The 22,772-nt window shown below is 43.5% G+C and overlaps 2 protein-coding genes across 7 annotated transcripts; one reads left to right on the top strand and one right to left on the bottom strand.

Moving 5' to 3' along the window:
* Positions 1-3,584: 3,584 nt before the first annotated feature.
* mideasa (mitotic deacetylase associated SANT domain protein a) lies at positions 3,585-15,089 on the bottom strand. Of its 6 annotated transcripts, none has more exons than XM_046373039.1 (14): positions 14,949-15,089; positions 13,726-13,818; positions 10,500-12,280; positions 8,730-8,948; positions 7,534-7,876; positions 7,381-7,447; positions 7,143-7,285; positions 6,896-6,999; positions 6,569-6,644; positions 6,371-6,459; positions 5,375-5,518; positions 5,036-5,152; positions 4,724-4,890; positions 3,585-4,581 (listed from the first exon to the last, which is right to left on the bottom strand). In XM_046373039.1, the coding sequence occupies exons 3-14, from the start codon at positions 12,018-12,020 to the stop codon at positions 4,311-4,313; spliced, it is 3,261 nt and encodes a 1,086-aa protein (XP_046228995.1). In that variant the 5' UTR covers positions 12,021-12,280; positions 13,726-13,818; positions 14,949-15,089; the 3' UTR covers positions 3,585-4,310. The 6 variants fall into 6 exon arrangements, with proteins under 6 accessions (XP_046228995.1, XP_046228999.1, XP_046228997.1 ...); XM_046373043.1 differs by lacking the exons at positions 13,726-13,818; positions 14,949-15,089 and adding an exon at positions 12,741-13,275 and having other exon boundaries at positions 10,500-11,338; positions 11,450-12,280; XM_046373041.1 differs by lacking the exons at positions 13,726-13,818; positions 14,949-15,089 and adding an exon at positions 12,741-13,275 and having other exon boundaries at positions 10,506-12,280.
* Positions 15,090-15,212: 123 nt separating this feature from the next.
* ttbk2b (tau tubulin kinase 2b) lies at positions 15,213-22,473 on the top strand. The gene is made up of 15 exons (XM_046373044.1): positions 15,213-15,416; positions 15,931-16,053; positions 16,176-16,323; positions 16,537-16,610; positions 16,711-16,851; positions 16,945-17,049; positions 17,480-17,545; positions 17,632-17,724; positions 17,821-17,946; positions 18,037-18,194; positions 18,461-18,650; positions 18,936-19,150; positions 19,248-19,716; positions 20,345-21,045; positions 21,247-22,473. Exons 2-15 carry the CDS (start codon positions 15,985-15,987, stop codon positions 21,596-21,598), a joined length of 2,907 nt encoding a protein of 968 aa, XP_046229000.1. The 5' UTR covers positions 15,213-15,416; positions 15,931-15,984; the 3' UTR covers positions 21,599-22,473.
* Positions 22,474-22,772: the final 299 nt, after the last annotated feature.

The following is a 22,772-nucleotide window of genomic DNA, read 5'->3' as shown; positions in this document are numbered from 1 at the left end:
TGAAATATGACATCTTATATAACGGCCTTCAAAGGTGCTGGAAAGCCTATTGTGTTACTTTGGACATCTCCTAAACTAGCTGTTACCAATCTCAATGCAAAGCTAACTGGCTGCTGACATTACTTCATATTTACCGTATACAGACAGGAGAACTGTATTGATTTTCTCATCTAACTCTGTGCAAGAAAGTAAATATGTAGTTCCATTAATATCTACCTGTTTCTTTAAACTGCTGGAACTAAGTGTTGTCCCTCAGGGAGAACTTGATGTTCTCGAGACCCTGAACAAGGTATAAATCTTCCTTGTGCTGGATAAGGAGCCTCTTCACTCAGATGCAGAGGCAACACTTCAAGGTGCAGATTGAGGCCACGATCTATGTGTTCCATTAATATGAGTAGTGATACAGATCTCACTAAACATGTCAGTGACTGTCAGCAACACATCGTATTTCTGAGGCACATCGCTGCATACTCTGGAGACAAATGGACTGTAGTCAAGGTCTATTTGCATAAGGGTGAGAGTGTAATGCCGCTGACTCCAGCTAAAATGCTGACAGATGGGTTTAATTCCATTATGCGAGCTACTGTGTGCAGGATGGAGTAGCAGCTGACCTGCAGCACAGCACAGGGTTTTTTTTTTATTTATGTTCACTGCGCTGGGCCTGACTATAAAACGCTGGACAGCTGTGGATAAGGATGACAGGATGACAGGCACATAACCAATCGAAGTGAGAGGTGTCACAGGCCAAGAGGTCAACCTGGCAGATTACATCCCTCAAGGCCATTGACCACACACTGAAAACTGAGCTGAGTGTTTTTTAGTTATACGGCCGCTGTAGATGTTACATGAAGCACCAAGGACAGCTGGATGCAGGCAGCGCGCTAGAGATTACATGCATTACATACATCAAAACGCAGCATCCTCTCATTCTAACGTGGTGAACAAAATGGAGGTGAAGAGACTGATTGGAAAGATTTTTGAAATTATTGGAAGCCAGTCAAATCCAGTGGCTGCCATACCTGCATCCGTTTTGATCAGAGTCAGAATCAGGTTCATTGCCGAGAAAGATTTTCACATACAAAACTTCTAAACCAAAAGAAGTTGAAATTAGAAGTTGTTGTTTTTTTGTTTTTTTTAAAAAAAAGAAGATGAAAAGCAAGAACTGCAAGTCAAGAAGCATAAAGTATAAATTAGAAAACAGGAAAAATATACAATAAAACTGTTTTTAAAATGAATGAGAGCACTGTGCAGGACTGTGCAAAGTACAAGGAATATTGAAATGTGCAAGATAGTTTATGGTTTCCATCCACAGTCTCATGGTGACCAAATGTCCAGAATCTAACAATGATTAACCCCACAAGTGAAGATGTGCTTCTGTCTGTGTGCTCACCGCAAGATGACATTGACCTGCAGCCTCACAGGTCACATACAGAAAATGATCAAAGTTTTATAGCTGTGAGGACTGAACATAAATAACCTTGATGTAAGTTTCTGCTTTGCATCAGATTTAACCTCAGCCCTGCTCGAGAAGAACCATCGATCTTCACATTTGTCTTCGAGACATTTAGTGACATTGATCCAGCGTTTTGCCCTTGTCTCCATCACAACACACCAGTCTGCCTCGTAATGTCTTCATCGTCTCCTCTCTCCCTAACCTATTTTGCTATGTCCGTGTAGTTGGGTTTCTAATGGGGCCTTATTAGCAGGACCACTGCTCAGGGAAGACATTTGATCCTCACTGTAAACCTCCGATGCTTCATCGCAAACCCCTGGGCAAAAAAAAGGACCCTCTGAGGACAATGAATACCACAGTCAGTTTCATCTCACTGCAAACACTTTATCCCTAATGTGGACAACATGTCCGTGAGCTGCCGTACATTAGACTGACATCCAAATATTTCCACATATTATGCCAGTTTAGACCACCGTGGAATTGTGTGGTGACTCTTCAGTTATATTAGTTGAGTATGCCAACAGTATGAGTTGCTATGCCAATATTTCAAAGGTTTGCAGATGAGTTGGTCCCTCAGTAATCCCTCCTGCGCGCACACACAAAGACATTTAAAGGACTGTCCTAAAGTTATTTTGGTTTCAGACGTGTGATTTTATAGAAAACAAAATAATCTTTGTGGGTATAAGTGATTAAATGTTATCCAACATTCCTACTTTCACTTTCACAAGGAGGAAAAAATGTGACTCAAAAAGTTAACTTCTAATGTAACTCTGGTTCTTCCATCTCATATTCTTTGTTCATGTTAGAAGTGAAAATCTTTACCCACAGTCTTTTTTCAGTTAGTGAGGGAAAACGATGTAGAGAGACAATGGGATAATCACCTACAAGAGAAGTCAGTGTTGGCTTCTCAGTCCATTGAAGTCTTCTTTGGTCCAGACTGAAATATTTCAACAAATGGATTATTATGAGGTTTTGCAAAGATATTCATGGTCCCCAGGGAATGACTACGACTGACTTTGGTGATCCCTTAACTTTTCCCCTAGTGCCACCATGAGGTAGAAGTGTGTTCCTTATTTTTGAATGGGTTGTCATAAAACTTGGTTAAGCTATTCATATTCCCCTCTACTTTGGGTTTAGTACTAATTAGCAAATGTTAGCACGCTAACATATTAAACTACGCTTACACACAGGATTAACATGCCTCCTATATCATTAAGTTAGCATTGCTATTTCAAGCATGTTAGGACTGAGACATTAGCATTTAGCTCACAGCACTGCTGTCAGAGCCTCATAAAGTGTGGCTGTAGACTCGTTAAAACGATGGTACCACTTATTTGAACATATGGCAGAGAGGAAGAAATAGCTATGATTCACTGATGGAATAATGATTAAACTAGTCATTTATGTTCCATGGGTATCATTAAGTCCAGGGATCACATAAAGCAGTGAAGTCAGGGGATTTTCCTCTTTCTTTGTCTTTGCTCAAGAATCAGACTCTGTGAGTATAAAACCCAGCTTCTCCAGCTAATTTCTGCAGAAACAGGAAAGTAAATGAGAGCTGTCAGGCTGTCAGTGAAGAGTAACAGACAGAAACATGGCCACTTTGTCCTTCGTGATGTCGGGGCAATACGCCTTGCATCTCTTCTCCTGAGGGCGACTGGCTACCCTTCCCTGTGCTGAACACACATCTTTAAATGGCTGAGTTAATGTCACTACCGATCAATGCCAAATTTTACCACACCCTCGTGACTGAAGATGAGCTGGCTTTCCAGTCATTAATCTGAAAATAATAGGCCTGTGGAGCCTGTCTGGCATATTAAATCAGACCTAGGAAAGCAGTATTCTAGACTTACAGTTTATTGTGAAAAATCTTTCTTGCAGAGGAGAAATAAAGACAGCATTTTAAGCAAGAAGATTTGCTTAAAATAATTAAGGATATAGTGTAGGAAAATGACAAATGGCTCATAGAATTTCAGTTCACACAGACAACAAAATTTCTATCTCTTGCTCTACACACTAGTGTGTGAAGCAAACATCCTGCAACATATTGAACCACTGCCTCCACCTGCTGGAGCAATACAGTACTGCAATGAACAATGACTCGTCAAAGACGAATAAAAACGCATTTCTGTTGACAGTAGAGCTTTTTAATAAACTTTTCAATTGACAAGTCATATTTCAGCTGATATGATTAGTTATTATATTACCAAAATCATTGCAAAATGCAGTATCATAAATATATGGCGATTTCATATATACTTTTTTGTACATATTCATTTCAAAGGTCCCTTAGTTGTAAAAATAAGTGTATACCAACCTAAAAGTCTGACGGAAATTTGCAAAATTCAGCACAGTATTTTCCTAAGAAAAACATTTTAAATACAAATTCTTACTCTATACGTATTTAAAAGGACTGCTGCTACAAAGTGAAAAGATTGCTTTGATCTTGATGTATTATTGCTAAACTTACCGTATGAAATATCACATAACCATTAATTTCACTCCATGAAAATGTATAATGACATATATTCAATTAAATAAATGATATAAAAAGGCAATATTGGCAAAAAGCAGAAGCGTTTAAGTGCATTTACAAAAAATAAACTTCCTCTGAATATTTAAAAGATACAAACGTGTGAGACTGTGGAGTGTGACTGCCTGGCTGAAGGAAAACGGTCACACCAGAGCCAGTGTCAGCCAGGGAAGGAGTGTGAAGGTTAACAGGTAGATCTTATTCTGCTCTCCATGAGGCAGCACATCTTGTTTTTCACCCCACCCCCCCATCAGATCTCCATCTCCACTCTTTGTTTACCCACCAATCCAATCTTCTCATTGATTTTCTCCCGTGTTTTGTCTATCAGTGCCAGTCTTCATCATCGTCATCCTCTGCCTCAGATGAGTCTTCCTGGCTGCTGACCTCCGCCTGCTCTGTTACTCCGTTCCCATTTCCTCCCTGATGTGCTGCCGCTGCCGCTGCTGCTGCCGCCGCCGCCACCGCCGCCTTTCTGGCCCGAGCTTCAGCTGCTGCCTGCTCCTCTTCCTCTTTCTGACGCAGTGCTGCAGCCTTCTTCTCCTGCTCCGCATGACTCTTCATGTGGGCACTTCGACTCTTCACTTTATAAAACACCCTTTGGTACAGGAAGAAAATAACGCAACGTTACACTTAACAGCCGCCGTTTGAAATGATGCACACTAAAAGCTAGAAAGATGACATTACTTTTTAAGTTGTAGAAATAAAAAACGTAAATCTCTCTGATGATTTGGTCGTACCTTCCACATTTCTTGCATGGAAATATTGCATCTGGATCCTGTGGAGGCTTTACTGGCGCTTTGCTCTTCTTTGCTGCAGGCTCAGCCCGAGGTCTTTGAGGTGCTGCCGGGTGCGAAGCCTCCTTATTTATGGTGTTGGGCTCTTGGATCATCACCATTGTTCCTGCCTGGAGCACCAAAAATAAGCAGAAGCTAGTTTGACACATTTTTACTTCACACATCATTGGAAGTAAGGCTTCTTGACACACATTTCAAACTTATGAGAAAATGCAATCTGGGGTGGATATTAGTCAATGACTATATGATACTCACATAGTCATGAGCCTGTAGTGACTGAGCAACCCTCGCCTGCTGGCTGCTCTCATGGGTTTGAGCATAAGAAACATCTTTCCTGTCATCTCCATCTGTCAACTTTGACTGCTGCGAACTCTGCCATGAATCACACCAGAGAAATACCAAAATCACCACACAGCATATTAGAACTACCTTTAAAATTATAATTTAAAAAGGCTTTAAAAATGATTATTTGGCGTCCCTACTCTTGATGAAAAAATTGTGAAGACGAAAGATAAAGCTAACGATTTACCACAAATGCTATAACATTAACGGAGTGATTTTTTGCTTTATTATATTACATTTAAGGCAGTCTACCTTAACATCTACCACAGCCTCCGGGTGCTTCTCCCCTGGTGAATCCGGAGGGCCAAAGGTTAAAATCCCGTTGCGACCAATCTTCACCTGCTTTTTGTACGTGTAGTAAAACTCTACACACTGAGCCACAGTCTTGGTCCGCACCTTCAAAATCGGTCAAAAAAACACATGCAGAATTTAGTGTGATTAATCAACCTTTAACACTGTGTTACTACTGTGAAAGAAACACCTTACGGTATGCACTTGTGGCGTCTTTATATCAATGACAGACTGAAGGCGTAACTTGTAAAATATGGAAAGAATTTAAAGGTAGCTCCACCAATGCAGGGGCCAAAATGTTATATAGTAACTGCAAACTGCTGCTCACCATACAGGTGGATGTAGCTACGTTTTGCTGAAACTATAGCGCAGAAAGCTCAACTAGGCCTCTAGCTGACTGGATTTTTGAGTTCCTTTTGTTTGCTTATCAAGCTAATTGCCAAGAGAGCTTGTGAAACTTAACAAATTATCAGCTCTAGAGGTACAAAGTGGTACTGAGAGACATGACGGACCACATGATAACTTCAGTAGCTGTCTGCAACACAGCAGTGGTTATCTGTCAAAACCACTGTTTCTTCATGTTCAGGTAATAATGTCAGTATAGAATATTTATAGTACATTGTATATATTTTTTTCTTTTTTGTTTGCAGGTTGTAGGACTCAAACCTAAGTTGTTTTTTGTTTTTTTACTTTTTTAGAGTTTGTGATGAAGAGCAGTCTTGTCTTTTTTGCAAAAAACACACTAGGATATGCAGAAAGAGGTGGGTAATGGCTGAAAATATGTATTTAAAAACGTTTTTTTCTGTTTGAAGCAATTATACTAATGCTTCAGAATTAATGTGTCAATGATTTATTGGTATTGAAATGCTACACAGAGCACGTTTGATTAAATTCAAGTGCATTTCTTTTTTATTTACATTGATTCATAATGCTGGAGGTTAAAATGAACGAGCGTACCAGTTTCTGCACCATAAAGAAGTCCTTCCTGTAGGCAGAGATTCCCTTATTGAAGTAACACTTCTCTTCTGCCGTCCAGCAGTCAGAGCCTGTGAGCAAATAAGAGGCAGAATTAAAGAGAGGTAGAGAAATACAAGAAAAAGACAGAAGGTGGAAGATGAAGAGATAGAGCCAGCTTTTATTTCACTGTAACCTTACCTGAGTAGTGATAACCTGACAGGTGATGGCCTTTGGGGAAAACTGGGTCCTGAAGCATCAAACGTCCCAGCATTTCCTTATAAAATCAACACAGTTAACTTCAGTGAGTCATTGCTCTTCATTTGAGTGTGTTAACTGTGAATCACCACAGTAACAGGTAAGACTGTACGGTGAAAGATAAGTAATATTTAAAAAATGTATGTTAGTAAAGGCATTTCAACATTTTGACAAATTCTACTGCTGTCAAAATTGAACAATTTGTTCTAACTAATCCTGCGAACTGAACTGCAGTAAGCTGAATGAGTCATCATGAGTCACTATACTCACAAGGAAATCACCTCCACATTCATGTAAACAGTGTAAAACCAGCTCCTGGTTGGTTCCTCCACCTCTAAGCACACTGGAACAAGCCATGCTCATCAAATCCTCCACTGTAAAAACAACAACAACAACATAATAACAAAAAGAGAAAATTATAATGTTTGAAAAGACTTGTGGGGAGGAGATGGTAAAAAAAACGAACACAAAATGAACAGAATAACAAGAGTCAGCGGTTGACAGGTGAGATACTAACTCCTCTCTCGATCACTGTGTTTGAGCAGGGAGTCATCCGTAGGTAGCCAAACCAAGTCAGCCTTGTGCTGGTCAAACTGGGAGGAAAGTTGATCTTGCAACTCTGGAATTTCTGCCTGGTACTTCTGCCCAATGTTGATACGCCTGGACAAGTAAAACAGAACACAAACACACAAAGTTATGGTGATCTGAGTGTGTTTCTGATAACCTGAGAGGCCTGTTTAGGTAGCTGTACTTACGGTTCGAGGCTAACGGGGGTGGCATCAGCGATCAAGGGCAGAACAGGAGGTGTGACTTCTGAGCTAGCTGAAAATACCAAACGAAAGATCCTTTATGGAAATTATCTGACCTCATTAGTTGAATTCGTCTCACATCCAACAACAAAGACTTACAGGAGCGCAGCAGACTGCGTGTTGCAGATTTGGGTGTAGGCGGCGGTGGTGGTAGGATTTGGTTGCTTGCGATGTTAGTCAGGAAGGTGGAGAAGTAGAGTCCTGTGCCCTCGCGCACTGGAGACAAGATGGGTGGAGGGGTGTATGGGGGCAGTGAGGCGGGGTGGTCGGGCAGGCGCACTGGAGAGCGCAGGTTGCTCTGGTAGGAAGTGATGGTGGAGTAGAGGGATGGAGGGATGAAGGTGGATGGTTTGTGTGGAGGGATAATGAGAGGCTCGGGTCGAATTCGGCGCTTCAATTTGGATTTTCCATCCTCGTCCAGTCCTGCATCGTTTTCCCCGTCCTGGATAGAAGAAGGGTTGAGGTTGCATTTAAGGGTTTAATCAGACCTTCAGTTTGATTTCTTTAAAATCCGTCTGATGGAAAAGTTTGTTGTTTTATTCTTCAGATCAAGCCACCAAATTACAAGTGAGCCCGCAACTGAGCGTGACCTACTTGTAGGTGCTGTAATTTACATACTCATAATCGGTTGGTCTCATATTTTGATTTTCAACATGGAGATTCGCACTTCCTAAATCAGTTTCTTTACAACCATGACATAAGCAGGAAGTGCATTGCTCATTTGCTGAATCAGGCCTCACTGGGAACCAACAAACCCAGTTTTTCATATAGTTCAGGATTGTAAAGAGTTAGTAAGAGTGGTGCAACAAAATGTAGTTGATCCATGGTCTGGTATGGACCCCCTTGCTGCCCCTACGGTTCAGCCCGCATGTGATCCTTAAATTAATTGCGAAATTTAACCATCATAACACGTAGTGCAGTTTCACTGCTGCCGCAACTTTTAACTAAGTAATAATTACCCAACTCAGGATGCAGAACTGCAGTTAAAGAGTGAGAAGACAGATGTATGCTGGGTTTTCGCAATGACTGACTTATCTAAAAGCACTCGCTTTGGCCTCCATTGAATGAAATCCCACTGGCTGTGACTGTTTCTTGTGTTCTTGGTGTGAAGAGACGTGCACTTACTTCTTCCTGCCTTAACTGATGTTATGTTGGAGTGTTAAATTAGAACAAAGCTATCTAACAGTGAGGGGTTTACAACACACACAACACAAAATGGACCACTGCTATCAATCTTTCCATGTGAACTGTTAATTAATTGTACTGATATTGCTTTTTTTTATTCCACTACTAACCTGGTCAAAACTCTCTGTCACGGAGTTTCTCAGCGATCGCCGACGAGCTACAATAACAGAAGGCTTGCGATCGGACTGTCCTGCAGGCCGCTCACCCGGGCCGAGTTTTCCCTGAGCCCAGCCACTTTGAGGATCTGTCTGACTCCTGTGCACTGGCACAGATACGGGGATAACCAGAGGCACCATGGTGGCCTGTCTGCCTGAAGAACCGTCTTCCTGTTGTGGTACAAAAGCAAAGAGGCACAAAGGAGAGACGGAAAAGAGAAAATAACAAAGGAGATTAGGGAGGTGGCAGAGAATATGGAAAAGAAATTAAGATATAAAGAGGAAAATGGTCTGCATAAAGTGCATAAAGTCATTGTCACACAAAGGTTTGTTGTTGTTTTTTTTTGTTTTTAAATCAGACTCATTTTGTTGTTGTTTTTTAAATCAGTAACAACATTAATTAATTGAAATAAATGACATAAGGGCTGCATATTGGGATTATTTCTTATTGTTATTACTTCCTAATAACTATTTATTCAATTCAACTGTCTGACTCACTCTAAGCCAACTGAAATAATAAATCTATTACTGGATTAATCAAATAATAGTTTATACACTAACTGACATAACTGAGAATTAATGTCTAGTAAGTGGCTGCTTCAAATGTGACAAAAAGTTTATTGATTTTAACTGCCACAGATGGACTGTCTCAGTCAAAAAACATATGAATTACACCATCTTCTTTTTTTTTTAACAATAACTGAACAGTGGTTGTTTAATTTCTACATATTTCCGCAGGAGTGCATGCACGTCCCTGGTATTTCAGATTAAAATTTTCAGCAATCCATCAAAGCTACCAGTGGCAGTGAAACACTCAAATAAGCTTTATGGTTTATGCTTAAGGCAAATGTAAGAATTTTGAGTGTAAATTTCATCTCCTAACCCAGAAAAGTGCTGAGTGCTAACCACAGTACTTTGGGTTGTGAACAGCAGTATTAAACCTGTTTGGTGTGTGTGTTGGAGAGCATAGGAGTGCGGCCGTGCAGGTTGACAGCTCGGCCCCTCCCTAGCTCTGCTCTACGGCTGAGAAAGAGCCTGAGGAATGTGGAGGTGTGCAGACATGCAGCTGATCCAACTGCACATCCAACATGCACACTGTGCACAAAAACCTTTGACAAGCCTGTTAAACACCCCTCCCCGCGGGTGGAGCGCTAAACGTCCCTGTGCTAAGAAAAAGAAAAAAAAAAAAAAATTTGAACAACTTTTTGTGTTTGCTTGTTTCACAAAGCTGACAAAAAGCAAAGAAGCCAGTTGCAGTGGGTGTGCCACCTTGAATGTAAACATAAATCCTGAATAACGAGGTTAAGGGTATCGCCATTCTTACAGCGTTAAAATGAGAGTAATATTTCAAATCCAAAAGGAGGAATCTTCAATAATAGTTGTTTTTCAGGTTGTGCCAGTATGCGGTGCACTGTGCCAAACACTGTAGTGTACAGCATGACTGCACACTTATCTAAAATGACCAGCTGTAGGAACAAAGTTAATGTATCAAAGGAGACTTTTGAAAAACATAGGGAAGTTCTGCATAGAAACAGAGTCCTTCCTCTTTGTACAGCCGCTTACGAACTTAACCAACAGAGAAAATTTGCTCTTCCATGCAAAATTAAATTAGATTTTGTTTTTCTTCAAGTAAACTGGGTCTAAAACAAGTATTTAAATGTCTACTTTTGCTGCAAAATTACCCCACATATGTGAGACAGCAGAGTAGTAAGTGATATTTTTAACCTTAACCATTTTAGCAGGCTCCATTTTTGATGCTTGCTGGGCCAGAGTCTCCAAGTTGATCTCCTTAGATGCCCTCCTTCTCCTGCTGGTGATCTGGATGACGCCTCCTGTTGGCGCTTGGCTTTCCGCTCCTCTTACAGCCTGAGTGCTTGCTACTCCATTCTGGGATGGTGGAGGCTCTTTGGATGCTTGAGGCCAGATGTTTGTCGAAGTGGAACCCAGTGGGGACTGCCCTTCTTTGGAAAGGCGGCGCGAGCGCCGAGGTGCAGCCATTGCTGCATCCGAAGGCTCTGCGGGATTTGTGACAACTTTTTCGGGGCATAGATTGGGTACGGATGATGTACTGTGGGTTTGAGCCTCTGGTTCCTGCTGCAGCTCCACTGACTGGATATCTTTCTTTTGAGGTACGGTGTCAGGTGGACAAGGTTCAGGAGGCTGATAAGTCACGAAGTTTTGGCTTTGTTGTGGCTTTGGTTGCACGTGATGTTGTGTTGTTTCTTGCTGTGGCACATTTGGTTGTTGCAATTGCTGCTGCTGTTGCATTTGTTGAATGTGTTGCTGTCGCTCCTGTAGCTGTTGTTGGTGATACTGTTGCTGCATGTGCTGCAGTTGCTGCTGCTGTTGCTGCTGCTGCATTTGATGCTGTTGGATTTGTTGCTGTTGCTGTAAATGTTGCTGCTGTTGCAACTGGAGGTGATGTTGCTGATGGATCTGCTGTTGTTGCTGTTGTTGCTGCTGGTGATGGTGATGCATTTGCTGCTGCTGCTGCATCTGGTGCAGCAGTTGCTGTTGAGTTTTAGGCTGCTCGCCGTACACCAGGCTCGGCACTCCCTTGTTGCCTGGAAAAACAGAGTAATAACCGGATGAAAACTGCTTGCCGGGCCTAAATGTTGCCTGGAAGGGCTGCAGCATGGACCCTTGCATTGGGTGAGAAGGCACATGGGGCTGACCTTGGAGCTCCACGCCTTTGTGGGCATGTTGGTAGGCCTGCAGCTGAGCCTGGTGCATTGCAGCCGCAGCATGTTGCTCCCACTCGAGCCCCCTCCCCTGAGCTTGAGCTTGAGCCTGAGCCTGAGCCTGAGCCTGAGCCTGAGCCTGGGTGGCATCTCTGAAAGCCTCAACAGGCCCCGACAGTTGATTCTCTCCCCCCATCGGGAGAGCTACACTCTCATGAACTCCCTTGTGGAACGCCATCTGACCCCTGACATTCACTCCACTCATATAGGAGCCAAAGTTCTGCCCCCAGGCTGGCAAAGGAGCTTCCTGAGACCAGCCGGGGGCCTGTATGGAGTCCTGATGCATCCACTTTACCGGAGCAGCCTGTTGATAGTGTGGTAGACTCTGGGGCCCTTTCTCTGGGTTGTAAACACCAGAGCTGCTTGCAGAATCACTGTGGGCCGACTCTACAGCCGGAGGTCCCATGCCATAATAAACCTCCCCTGAATGCTGCACAGGCTCTTTCATGGCTGCAGCCCGATGCTTGCCGCTTTTGTCAGTATTAACTTGTGAGGGAAGACTCATACTAATATAAGTTACAAAAATATTGGCGCCAGAGCTCGCAATCTTGATCTATGAGCATGAAAACCACTCAGCTGTTGCCTCTGTAGTGTGCTTTCACTTCCTGTGGCTGAGGAAATCTTTGTTTAATTCTGAAAACAGTGGTATTTCGAGAGGAAATATAAATCCTTTAGGAAAGTGCAGTGGGGAGCATGCAGCCATCCATCCAGGGTTAAATCTGAGTTTTGCTGTCCACTCTTCTCATCCTCTTTATGGTGCCAGACCTTGTGGGGAAAAAGTAGGCGGTTAGACACTTTCTTGTTCTCTCAAGACAAGCACAGAAAGGTTTTCAGTCGTCTTTCACTCGTGTGCAGCAAAGAGGAAATCGAGGCCTACACAAGCAAATAGCTCAGTCAGTAAGTGAAAATCAGTCAGACAGTAAAGTACGATGAGGTAAGCGCAGGGAGAGCAAAACCTATACTTTGATAATTACGCCCAGGTGCGTGCAGAGAGGAGCTTATGAGCTGAAGAAGTTCGGAAGCCAACGGCTACAAGGAGGCGCCTACAGTGCAGCTGCCATTTGGCATAACAAGAAATACAGGAAACGAAGGGACCCGTGCAATCACCCGAGCGATAGCCAGTGATGTTATGTCAAAAATCAGCAATAAGGAAGCGCACGAAGAGAAGAATACTGTTGGGCAATACAGCGCATTAGTAAGCATTAGTAAAACACAGTGTATGTACCTGATCAATGGTGCACAAAGCTCTCCATGGCCAGCTCCATGGAGTCACTTTGGTTTCGATCAAAGTCGACTGCATGCAGCCCCATGAAGGGATTGTGCGCAGCAAATGTCATAACTCTGACAACTTTCCCTCGAGTTTCACAGCGCGCAATATGGCGAACAGGCGAGTTTACAATCACACGTAAACATAATCCAAAGTCCTCAGAGGCTCATTAACGCCGCAGTTACACTGTTGCACAGTGTATCCGTAAAACAGTGCACTTCAGGAAAACATGTCCACAACTTTCTCCCCGCATCAACGAGTAAACCACACATGAGACGTTGGCTGTGTGAGGAGTCTGTCGTGCAGCGGCCTGCTCGGGGATTTTCGCAGATTTGAACACTGCGCTGCAGAGCCCCAGGCGATCTAAACCCCCTGTTTCGGTTTATCCAGAGTGGATGAAACGCAGCGAAACTGCGCAAACACGCAGACAGTTGTGCACCCCACGACGCGCCGCCTCACCCCAAAACAGCTCAACTCACATCCTGTTATCCAATCCGATCGTCTGGCCACTCCCATCGCTGTATCCGTGTACGTTTGTTTTGCTGACATGGGCTGCGCCGCTAAGCGGAGTCTCAGCATTTTGACGATGAAAAACAGCAGGGCTGTAGCTAGGATTTATGAAATACTGAGATCAAGTCCAAGCAGTCACCCCCCCCCCCCCCCCCCCCCCCCCCCCCCCCACCCCCCTTACTCACTCAAAAACAATTGGAAGACAGTTTAAAAACCAACTTATGTGGCTGACCAGTGTTATATCGAAAATAATAAAGTTATGATATTTTACATGTAAATATATTAATACAGATATTTACATATTCACATTTTAAGGTTTGGTTTATTTGCATGTCTATTGCAAATAATTTAGATCAAACAGTCTAGATCTAGATCCTTTGGACCCTCTCAGGATTGTGCGCCGTTTGTTTCTGGGCGAAATATCATGACACACCTGATGGATGTGGATGGAGTGTCGAGTTCGGTCATGTCAGGACTGCATCTCTGCCTCATCGGCCTGGAACCTTCAGTGGCCACTTGAAGTCCACTGTGAAACAGCAGGGATGACAATGAGCAGATCCTGGTCTGGAGCTATTACATGATCATCTACCAGGAAAATGTGTGTTTAAACGTATTTAACTGGCCACTGCAGCACAAGATGAACTTGTAATTTGGGGCCACAATAAATCCATCCATCCATTTTCTATACCGCTTATCCGTCAGGGTCGCGGGGGAGCTGGAGCCTATCCCAGCTGACTACGGGCGAGAGGCGGGGTTCACCCTGGACTGGTCGCCAGTCAATCGCAGGGCCAACACACAAAGACAGACAACCACACACTCTCACACTCACACCTAGGGGCAATTTAGAGTAGCCAGTTAACCTAATGTGCACGATTGTGGGAGGAAGCCGGAGAACCCGGAGAAAACCCACACAGGCACAGGGAGAACATGCAAACTCCACATAGAAGGGCCCAGACCAAGATTCGAACCTGGAACCCTCTTGCTATGAGGCGACAGTGCTAACCACTGCACCACCCGGGGCCACAATAAATGAGCATATGTTGACTTTTTTCCGCATACTTTTTTTGTTTGTTTGTTTTGGTTTCCCTGCCTTGATGTCTATGTGAACATCGCTTTAATAAGAATTTCAGCAATCTTGAGAAGTTTTGTTTTTGTTTGAGTGTCAAGAAGGTAAATTATTCATTTTCACTGACAAAACTTAACTTAAATTGCTAGTTACTTTGCAGATTCAGGTTAGTAATACAAAATATTGTCAAATAAATTATGATGTTTGGTGTGTGTTATGATTAAAGACTTCAATGAGCCTTTGGTGAAAGCTACCTGGCAGAAATAGCCTTTAGCCAGCTGCAACATGAAGGCAATGTACATACTCATGCTTCTAAAACTTTTGTTCAATCATACAACAGGGCCTACATTATTCTGAAATGGTCCATTCTGCATAATCTGTCCTTTTACTGTTTGTAATTTTGTTTATGTTGATAGAAACAAACAAACAAACTCATTCCCTTCAGGTTCCCCTCCTCTCCTATCAAACACCTGAATGCGCACAGTCTGAATGCATTCACTGCCCCATAGCACCAGCACTCCCATGTGAGAAAACACCAAACATTCTTATAATGAATGTAAGAAATTAACAAGGCTGTTGCTAGTACTCACAAATGTTAACCCAGCATGTCAGTACTGGGAAATGTCAGCTGCACTTTCTCTGCCATTCTTGTACGGTTATACCCAACAACAGTAGTGGTGCAGTGTTTTTCCCTTGTTCACTGCGCTGTTTGGACCACATTTTGTTCTGTGTCAGGGCTTGTACTCTTTGCCTGCGTGTTACTTGTGAGGCGTTGCTCCACACGCTGTCTTAGAGGGCTGCAGGAGTTTGCAACCAGCAGAGACCAGCGCTGTGACGTCAGCACCGCCGCTATGAGAAAGCACGGGGCATCATTCCCGATCCATTAGCAGGCTAGTTGGCTAACTGTAGCTAGCGTCAGCTATGGTGCATCGCCTCTATTTCATTTCTAAAATAAACCACTCGTTGGAATGACCTGGCTAAGTAAGAGGACACTGGGAGCATGGGGACTGTTTGGATTTCACAGACTAACCGGGATCGCAGTTCTGCAACGAACCGAGGTAGGAGGTCAGAGGGGTTTGCTACCCTGCGGTTATCTTTAGTAAACATGCTAGTTAGCTTGTTTACGGGACCACCGGAGCCGCTGCAGTAATCACACACCGTCACCTAGCTAGGTTAGCTTCCAAGCGGCTAATCCTCTCATGCGAGCGGTTTAATGGACATTTCTGACCAGTGATTGCCGCTGCACTAGTCGTAGTTGTGTCTTGGCACAGAGTCAAACAAACCAGACGGCGCTAGCTGCTATCTTTTCCTGGCCATCTAGCAGTGATGAACGTCTTCCATGAATCTGGAAGACGCGAGGTGCAGCTAATCTTTGCAGCCGTTTATTTAAAAGGCATTCTCCACGTTTCTGTCAGGCACAATGAGCTGTAGCTGTATTGCAGGCAGTAAAAAGCAATGGTTCTTCTCTGCATTGTTTTTTTTTTTTTTTTACCCGCCCATTGGCATGCAGTGTACAGTGATTTGTCAATGAGAAAACGGAACTGAATTCTAAAATCTGTTCCCTTTTTTCAGTGAGGGTCTTGCGTCACTGATGCCAGGTGCAAGCTGTAGCTGAGAGCACTCAGGATGAGTGGGGCTGGGGAGCACACAGACATCCTGTCAGTAGCAGACGTGGTCAGGGACAGATGGAAAGTGGTAAGTGGAAGAGAAATCACAAACGTCTCAAAAGAAAAAAAAAAAAAAAAAGATGGTCCACTGGAGAGGAAACATTTCTCAGCCATGCTTTGGGCTTACAATGAATATTCCCTTCTTTTAAGGTGAGGAAGATAGGTGGAGGTGGGTTTGGGGAGATCTACGAGGTTTTGGATCAGTTGAGCCAGGCCACTGTTGCCTTGAAGGTGGAGTCTGCTCAACAACCCAAACAGGTGCTGAAGATGGAGGTGGCTGTGCTGAAGAAGCTTCAGGGTGAGTGCTGCTGTCCCCCCTGTCAGTGACAGGGTGACTAAATTCTCAGAGAATAACTGCATAACACTTTTTCCTCAACAAACATGTGGCACAGTGTCGATAAATATAAATACAGAGAAGTGTAAGCATATGGGCAATACAGATGTTTTTTTCTTTTACCAACAGCAGTGATCAACCAGTCCGTTGACTAACACGTGTGTATTTATTTAACAGGCAAAGACCACGTGTGTCGCTTTGTGGGCTGTGGCCGAAATGATCGTTTCAACTACGTGGTGATGGAACTTCAGGTCGGTGACTTAAAGAGTCAGTGCTAGTGAAGTGTTTTGTTTTCTGCAGACGCCAAATCACTCTGCGTCATAAGAATGAACTTTAATGTCCCGTCTTAAGGGGAGGAACCTGGCAGATTTGCGCAGAACCATGACCCGCGGCACCTTCTCTGTCTCCACAACATTGAGGCTTGGCAAGCAGATTTTAGAAGCCATTGAAAGCATCCACTCTGTAGGGTTCCTGCATCGTGACATTAAACCTGTAAGTTGACTTCAAACCGTCGATGTTTTGTGAATTTGTTGTCATTCCATATCCATGTGTATAATGTGTTTACCTGTGTTGTTAAAATTGTAGTCTAACTTTGCAATGGGAAGACTTGCCAGTACCTGCAGATGCTGCTATATGCTTGATTTCGGCTTGGCCCGCCAGTTTACCAACTCCAGCCAGGAAGTCCGACCAGTAAGTAGTAGTCCATGTTTAATTATCTTAAAGCATTTTTTAAAATCAAATATCTTTTGTTGTCTTCTGAGAAGTAGAATATGGTGGTCTAGATAAACAGCAAAGACTGATCAAAAAACAAAAATTGTCATTATAAAATGGATCCAAAAGGAGTCAAAATCAGAGAGAGAGAGTATACTGAGGAAGTGGCCGTGATAGGATATAAATACAAAGTTAAATGCACACGAATGTGCATATTTTGTAACAAATTAAAATGTAACCCGTGACTCAGACAGCCTTCATATGACCTCAACAAATGGCCTCTCCGAAAAGGTGTAAATGTCTGTAAATCTTTTTTTATAAAAAAATGTCATTTTGGACATATAAACTTGGTGTAAAGGACAAACATTTTACTAAGTCTTTATTATTTTATAACTTTAATCTCTTTCAGCCTCGTCCTGTGGCAGGCTTCAGAGGAACGGTGCGATATGCTTCCATCAATGCTCATAAGAATAAGGTGAGCGCAGACCCAAAACATCACTTTTTGTTTTCATATTTATTTTACCCGTGAAATTACTCACACTTGCGCATCTTAATTTGTAGGAAATGGGCCGTCATGACGACCTGTGGTCCCTCTTCTACATGCTGGTTGAATTCACGGTTGGTCAGCTGCCCTGGAGGAAAATCAAAGACAAAGTATGAACCTCTATGGAAGAGTCAGAATAGACATGTCATTCACTGCATGTGAATCTGTTCAAACTCTTATTTTTCTTCCCCTCCAACTGCTGTAAGGAACAAGTAGGAAATCTAAAAGAGACGTATGACCATCGTCTCATGCTCAAGCACCTTCCCTCGGAGTTTAGTACCTTCTTGGATCATATATTGACTTTGGACTACTTCACTAAGCCGGACTATCAGGTTGGCAGTCTCTTGCTTGGTATATTTTGCACGTGTTGTTTGTTCCTTTTCAGCTGCCAAACGCTGACGCCTGTGGTTTCTCTGTGACAGCTTCTTATGTCAGTGTTTGAGAATGCTATGAAGAGCCACAACGTGTTGGAGAATGACCCCTACGACTGGGAGAAATGTGATTCTGAGGATATGCTGACCATCACTGCCGCAGCAACCACTGCTCAGCAGCTCACTCGCCTCACGCCAGCATACTTGGGGTATTTGCAGCCAATGAAGGCTCTGTCACTACTGTCATATAACCATTTATTCTGTTATTGGCTATAGGCTTGTTGTTGCAGTCTCAGTTGTAACTGATTCAAACTGTTCAAACTTCCTTCACGTTCCATTGGACTTGAGTTCAAATATATAGCTGCAGCTTTTTTTAGACTACAAATCTGCACAGTCAGGGATCCCTGAGAAATGGCTGCTCTATAAATTGTGCTGTGAGAATGAGCTGCAGGGTGACCTTCCTTCTCCTCCACAGCATGGCCAATGCTTCAGTGCTGCCGGGCGAGCTGCAGAGGGAGAACACTGAGGATGTCTTGCAAGGGGAGCGCCTCAGCGATGCTGACAACTGCCCCCCCATCCCCACGCCGACCACCCCTGGTGGAGATGTATGGGAAGAGATGGACCGCAACCGAAACCATAAACACACCCAGCCGATGATCAGGAAGGTTCGGGCAATGTAGTTTACTGTAAATGCTCAGAAGAATTACTGTTTTGTAGCTGCTTTGTTTCCTGTGCAGTGACATGTAAAGTTCACCAAGACTATATAGATATGTTAATGGACCTCATCAACTGTTATAACTACATCTAGTCCTCCTGCTGTCTCTTGCCGTCTTCCTTCCTTCCTCCGTCTACCTCCCTATTTAAATACGTGAATGTTTTGTTAAAGCATTCTGGGCATAGGAATGGAATATTTCATTTTTTTGGCCTTCTTGTCATCCACTTTTGCACAGGTGGTGAGTGAGGATGAACACAGTCAGAACCAGGGGAACCAGAGCCCCAATACAGGCTCTATGCAGAGTTCACCCAGACGGGTCCGATCAGAAACCATGTTCCTAGAGCGGGCTGCTCCACTGCTCCGGAGGATGAGACATAGTCAAAGCTTGGCGTTTGAGAAGAGACTTGCACCCGAACCCAAGCCCACCATCGAACGCTTCCTTGAGGCCTAGTTAGTACACTACTCATCAAATTGCAATATACTGTGTGTAATATGTTTGGGACTCACACACACAACTCACAATAACATGTACAATATGTTGTTTCAGCTTGGGCAAACAACGTCCTATCCTTTCTCAAGTTGGGGAGAAATCTTTTCCTGAGAGGGGACACGGGCCACAGACACCTTCCTGCAATGAAGAGCACTCTGGCACAGCAACTCCTGATCCAGAGGAGGGCGCAGCGAGCAGTGGCTTTGTAGCTGTTAACCTCAGTCCTGTGCTCCAGGAAGGAGACTCCCAGGAATGGGTGATGCTGGAGCTAGAGCAAGGCAGCGGTTCTGGAGCCACCAAGCCCACGGGTGAGGCCCTGCATGAGGACAAACCTGGTACTCACGTGCCTGCTGAGACTGGGAACCAATCCTCTGAGCCACAAGATGGCCAGTACACAGCAGTACCAAGCAGTCCTGTTTTGTCACAAATGTCCATGCCCGGCACGTGGTTACTGGGTCACAGGAGACTGCCAGGGATGCTGGGACAAATGCCCTCAGTCATCATGGGAAGACCCCAGATGGAACAGGTAGGGGTGAAGCATCTTGTTGTGCATGAACACAAAGCAGCATTATAAAATTAAACTACTGAAGTTAGTTGTATATCACAAAGATGCCAAAAAAGTCCCAAACTCAGGGTTTACTGACTTGCTTGTTCTGGAGATTGTGAGTATTTTACGGGGTCCTCATCAACAGACTGAGTTCAAGTTCGTAATAATCTGTATAGGAATCTATAGAATGTCATTTTTTATTGAGGTAAACAAAATAAACAAGCAAAAAATGTAAAACTAAAATAAAGTGCATCGTTAAGAATTTAAGTATATACGCTGTTTGTTTGTATCTAGATTCACAAACTGCAGCAGATGTGTAACACAACATCTGTCCCCTGTTGCCATGTAAACATAGATGGATGTTCCAGGTTTTCATGATTCTGAGAACCTCCATGACTTTGTTGTAATTATGACTTACATGGATTATTTAGATACGCTCTTGTAAAAAAAAAATGGTAGTTAAACTTTATTTTAGTACAAGAGCAATGCTCTTGTATGCTCTTGTAAAAAAAAAAAAAAAAAAAAAAAAAAAATGTTTTAGATTAAAATGGGAAATTTTTGATTTTGTGTAAGAGCTTCCCTCTAACAATCTTAAAACTTCTTTCAGTCCTCTACTTGTGCGCCACAGTCCCCAGTACAGGAGAAGAGTGATGCAATGCCACAAGGGGCTCCATCTGGCAAACCTGACAAAGTCCCAGAGGAGATCTTAAAGGATGGAGGGAGGTTGGAGTTGTCTCCAGTGCCAAGCCCAGCCAAAGGCCCCACTGCTCATCTGACAAATGACAGAGATCCAGAGAGTGATTCTGGTCTGCCCGATCGCTCCTCCGAGCCGAATCAGCTGCCTCAGGTTGACACAGGAGGAGGCGCTATGGAGAGTACTGTCACGGTCTCCACCTCTCCGCCCCCGGCTCTCCTCAGACGAAAAGATTCTCCCTTGTCTCCGAGACTGAGCCGGATCCCAGTGCGGGACTTCAGTGCGCCCCTGGACTCTCCCAGCAGGGACCTCAACATGGAGAGGCGTCATCGCTGGAGCAGTCCGGTCCCTGGCTCCCCCACCCACTCGCCCTCTCCATCTCTGTCCTGTGACAACCTCCCTGGCGCTTTACCAAGGGATAGGCTCTCCTCAGAGCGGGGCTCCAGGTCTGACTGTGGGGGAGAAGACCCCCTGTCTCTGTCCTCCTCATCAGGTAGCAAAAGTAAGATCCCACGTCCTGTGAGTGCCACTTTTTTAAGCGACCAACTGACAAGCAGGTTTCTGCCACGCCCACCTCCTGGGAAACCACCCATCCGCCCGTGTGTTGACAACAGGTATGACGTATGTTCTGTGAAGGTGTTCAAAAATGCATGCGTGTAGGCGGGCAGCTTGAATCCATTTCAGACGCCAACAGTAATACTAACAATGAAAACTACAACAGACCTAATTAAACAATGTAAATATCTTAATGACTGTTGGTGACTCATCATACAGAAGACCTCATAATTATTTTGACTTGTGTTCTTCTTTTCCAGGCGTCGGCGGTTAAGAGTGCGAGCCAGCAGCACTAGTGACGCGGACTTCCTGGCCAGTCTTACTCAGCTGATGCAGGACCGAAACGGCATGCTCTTCAGCCCTCCTCCTCGCCCTCGCAGCTCGTCCTCCTCCCTGCAGCGCTCGCTAAGCTCCTCCCCCTCCCGCCAGGAGCTCCGCGAGGGCGGGGCATTGCAAGGACGCAGCCGCTCTCCGTCTAGCTTCCCCGGCTCCCCTCCTGCTCGGCACGCTCAGCCACATGACAGGCCTGGAGTGCAGGGTCATCGGGGCGATGGCTCTAGGGGAAGGGGTCTGATCCACGAGGGTAAAGGCTCCTGCAAAGTGAATCGATGACTGTATTTGACACAAGTGACTGAGCCAGATGGTGCAACTGTAGTGAGTGGCTCTGTCACATCCGGTCCCTGATAGCATGTGTAAATACAGTATTTACTCAAGGGAATGTACTGTATGTAATGTAAAATGTATGATAAATTGTATTTATTTATTTATTCATTGGTTGGATGTGTCTCTCAAAATACTTGACAATGTGGCTTGCTACCTGAAGTTGAAACAAAAAAGGTTGAGAAAACTGTAAGATTGCCAACTCTTTACCTCTCATTTCACTCCTCTCTTAACTCTCCATGTAGGCCTACTATGAGACCAAAAAGATGATGTTTAATACTTGAGGGATGTAAAAATGATGCTTATTGTAGATATGTACCATTAAGATAAATGGTATACAATATTAGAAACCATTTACTCACATTAAGAACACTAATATTAAGTAACACTACATGCAGTATACCAACATCAGCATTCATGTACAGAACCAGGGCATGCAGCCCCATATTGACCTCACTCCTGTAAAACAGCTAGGTTAACTATTATATGTAACAATGAATTGCTCATTTGGAATATCAGTGTATTCGTGTGCTTTTACTTTGCTGGAAAATATTTGTCATGCGAAAACCATCAGCATATTAGAATGTACATGTAAGTGCACTCGTACTTACGTATTATAAAAGTGCATGAGTTTCATTGCAAATGTCTTTTTTTTTTTAAATTATTATTCGTTTGTACAATCCGCTAATACATTTGTATTTTTATTGAACTGCTTCTGATCAAAATACATCATAAAGTAGACCAGCAGCAATGTGTATATTTATTTCATACATCAAGTAGATGATATACAGGAAGAAAACTGATATAAATAGAACCTTTTCACCATGCCTTATTGTTGTTGCAGTTTATTCTTATCACAGTTGACATATATATATTAAAATAAGTACATTCAATGTATGCCAGATCTCAAAAATAATATGTCCAGGCTACACATGCTTTAGTTTGCATTGTGATTAAAGGGTAAATTCACCTAATTTTCCTCACTACTTCCCCATATCTAGCCATGTGCAAAGTTTTGCTTTTGGTTGTCTGTCTCTGAGATCTCATTTGGTTTCAGATTTAATGGAAATTGTTTTGCTCACAGATGTTGTTAGTGGTTAGTTCAAAGCATGGCAACACTTTTGGT

This window comes from Scatophagus argus, chromosome 19, assembly GCF_020382885.2.
Source record: "Scatophagus argus isolate fScaArg1 chromosome 19, fScaArg1.pri, whole genome shotgun sequence".
Taxonomy (NCBI): Eukaryota; Metazoa; Chordata; class Actinopteri; family Scatophagidae; genus Scatophagus; species Scatophagus argus.
The sequence above is the reverse complement of the archived record's forward strand: the minus strand, read 5'-3'. Positions and strand labels throughout refer to the sequence as shown.